Below are 1,721 nucleotides of genomic sequence, written 5' to 3' on the forward strand. Positions count from 1 at the left end.
TATGAATGAATAGTCAGATTAACAACTCATTTTGGAAGAGAAATGCCAAAAAAAAAAAAAAAAAAGATGAATAGATTGTCTAACTTCATACTTCGAAGAAAAGGAATCATGTTTGGAACCAAGCAAGGTGTAAGCAAATCATCAAAAATGTCGATACTGTGTAAGCGGGAAAAGGCAGAGTGGAAGAAGAAGAGAAAGACACACCCATTCAAATGAAAGTATAGTTCATTTGCTATTCATAGATTTTGCACGAAAGAACTATCGATAATGCGACTGGTAAAAAGTGTCCACTCGTGGATAAATTTATAATTTTTCTTTTTATACTGATTTCAGAATGTTGAATACAATGAACATATCAACAAATCAAGTTACTTTAAAATGTGCAAATAGAAATGTTTCCAATCGTAGTCATTTCTACCACTGGTATAAGCAGAAGTTGAAGATCCTAACTTTAAGGCCATTTTTCTCGTTACCTCACATACAGATATGCTTTTAAATAGTTCTGTTTGATTCAGTGCTTTCTAATTAATATAGAAAGCTCAATTACAAATTCAAGTAAACCCCAAAGTTTAAAACTTATGCACGTTCTCTACGAATACGGCATGCAAGATGGATGTCCTTAGGTGTAATTGTGACCCTCTTTGCGTGAACACACAGGTTGGTAATCTTCAAAAATCCTTATAAGATAAACTTCACTTGCTTCCTGTAAAGCCATGACAGCTGAGCTTTGGAAGCGAAGATATGTCTTGAAATCTTGTGCAATTTCACGAACGAGTCATTGGAAGGGCAGCTTTCGGATAAGCAATTCTGTCCTCTTCTGGTAACGACGAATTTCTCTCAGAGCTACAATACCGGGCGTGTAATGGCTTTTTAATATCACCGGTACCAGGAGCACTTTTTCTTGCAATTTTTGTAGCAACCTGCTTCCTAGGAGCTTTGTCTCCAGTAGATTTCATAGCTGTCTGCTTGGTACTTGCCATTCTCATTGTCCCGATTTCTTTCAAATAACCTACTGCAACTAGAAATATTGAATATAGGAAGGGTATCTTTTATCAGAGGCATTAGCGTTACTTCCGTTAATTCTTTCACTTTCCTCCATTTTACCTAAGAGTTGTTCTCCAAATATATAACTGTTCAAATTTTAAGTTTTCAGTTCTTGAACCATCTCGATTTAATGGAAATGTAACTCTAGGTACAATATTCCTCCCAAAGAGCGGTGTCAGAAACCCAACGAAACAACACGTTGACGTTCATAACGCTGTGGTATCGACTGTGAGAACTTCGACTTTCCGATGTTTGAATAGTTTTATTATTATTATTATTATTATTATTATTATTATTATTATTATTATTATTATTATTATTATTATTATTATTATTATTGAAGCTTTCTTAGTAGTGAGCCTGTTCTCTCAAAATTCTCAATCTAAGTGTTGATTGCGTGAGCTGACGAAACCTAAACATGATGACTTGAAAGTGACGTCTGAACTCTCGTCTTGCAGCTTGTGAGCGGACAAACCGGTTCGTAAACTAGTTTTACTGCAACTCCACATTGTTCACCTGACCATTCAGCCATGTCTACTAAATGGCATTACTGTGAAAACAAAATAGAGTTGTTACAATCTCCCCAAAGTGAAAAACTACACCTGAAATACATAAAGCAATATCTCTCGGTACTCTGCAAGACCTTGTTATCCTATTATTGTTGTGGAAGTCTTAAA

At 35.3% G+C, this 1,721-nt stretch overlaps 1 protein-coding gene across 1 annotated transcript; it reads right to left on the reverse strand.

Annotated features, from left to right (window-relative positions):
- Positions 1 to 576: 576 nt before the first annotated feature.
- LOC145688896 (histone H3, embryonic-like) lies at positions 577 to 980 on the reverse strand. Its single transcript, XM_081763061.1, is given in 3 exon segments — positions 577 to 663; positions 665 to 863; positions 865 to 980. Coding segments are annotated over 3 exon segments (402 nt in total).
- Positions 981 to 1,721: the final 741 nt, after the last annotated feature.

The sequence above is a fragment of the Thermobia domestica genome, chromosome 7, assembly GCF_964235325.1.
Source record: "Thermobia domestica chromosome 7, izTheDome1.hap1.1, whole genome shotgun sequence".
In the NCBI taxonomy this organism is placed as follows: domain Eukaryota; kingdom Metazoa; phylum Arthropoda; class Insecta; order Zygentoma; family Lepismatidae; genus Thermobia; species Thermobia domestica.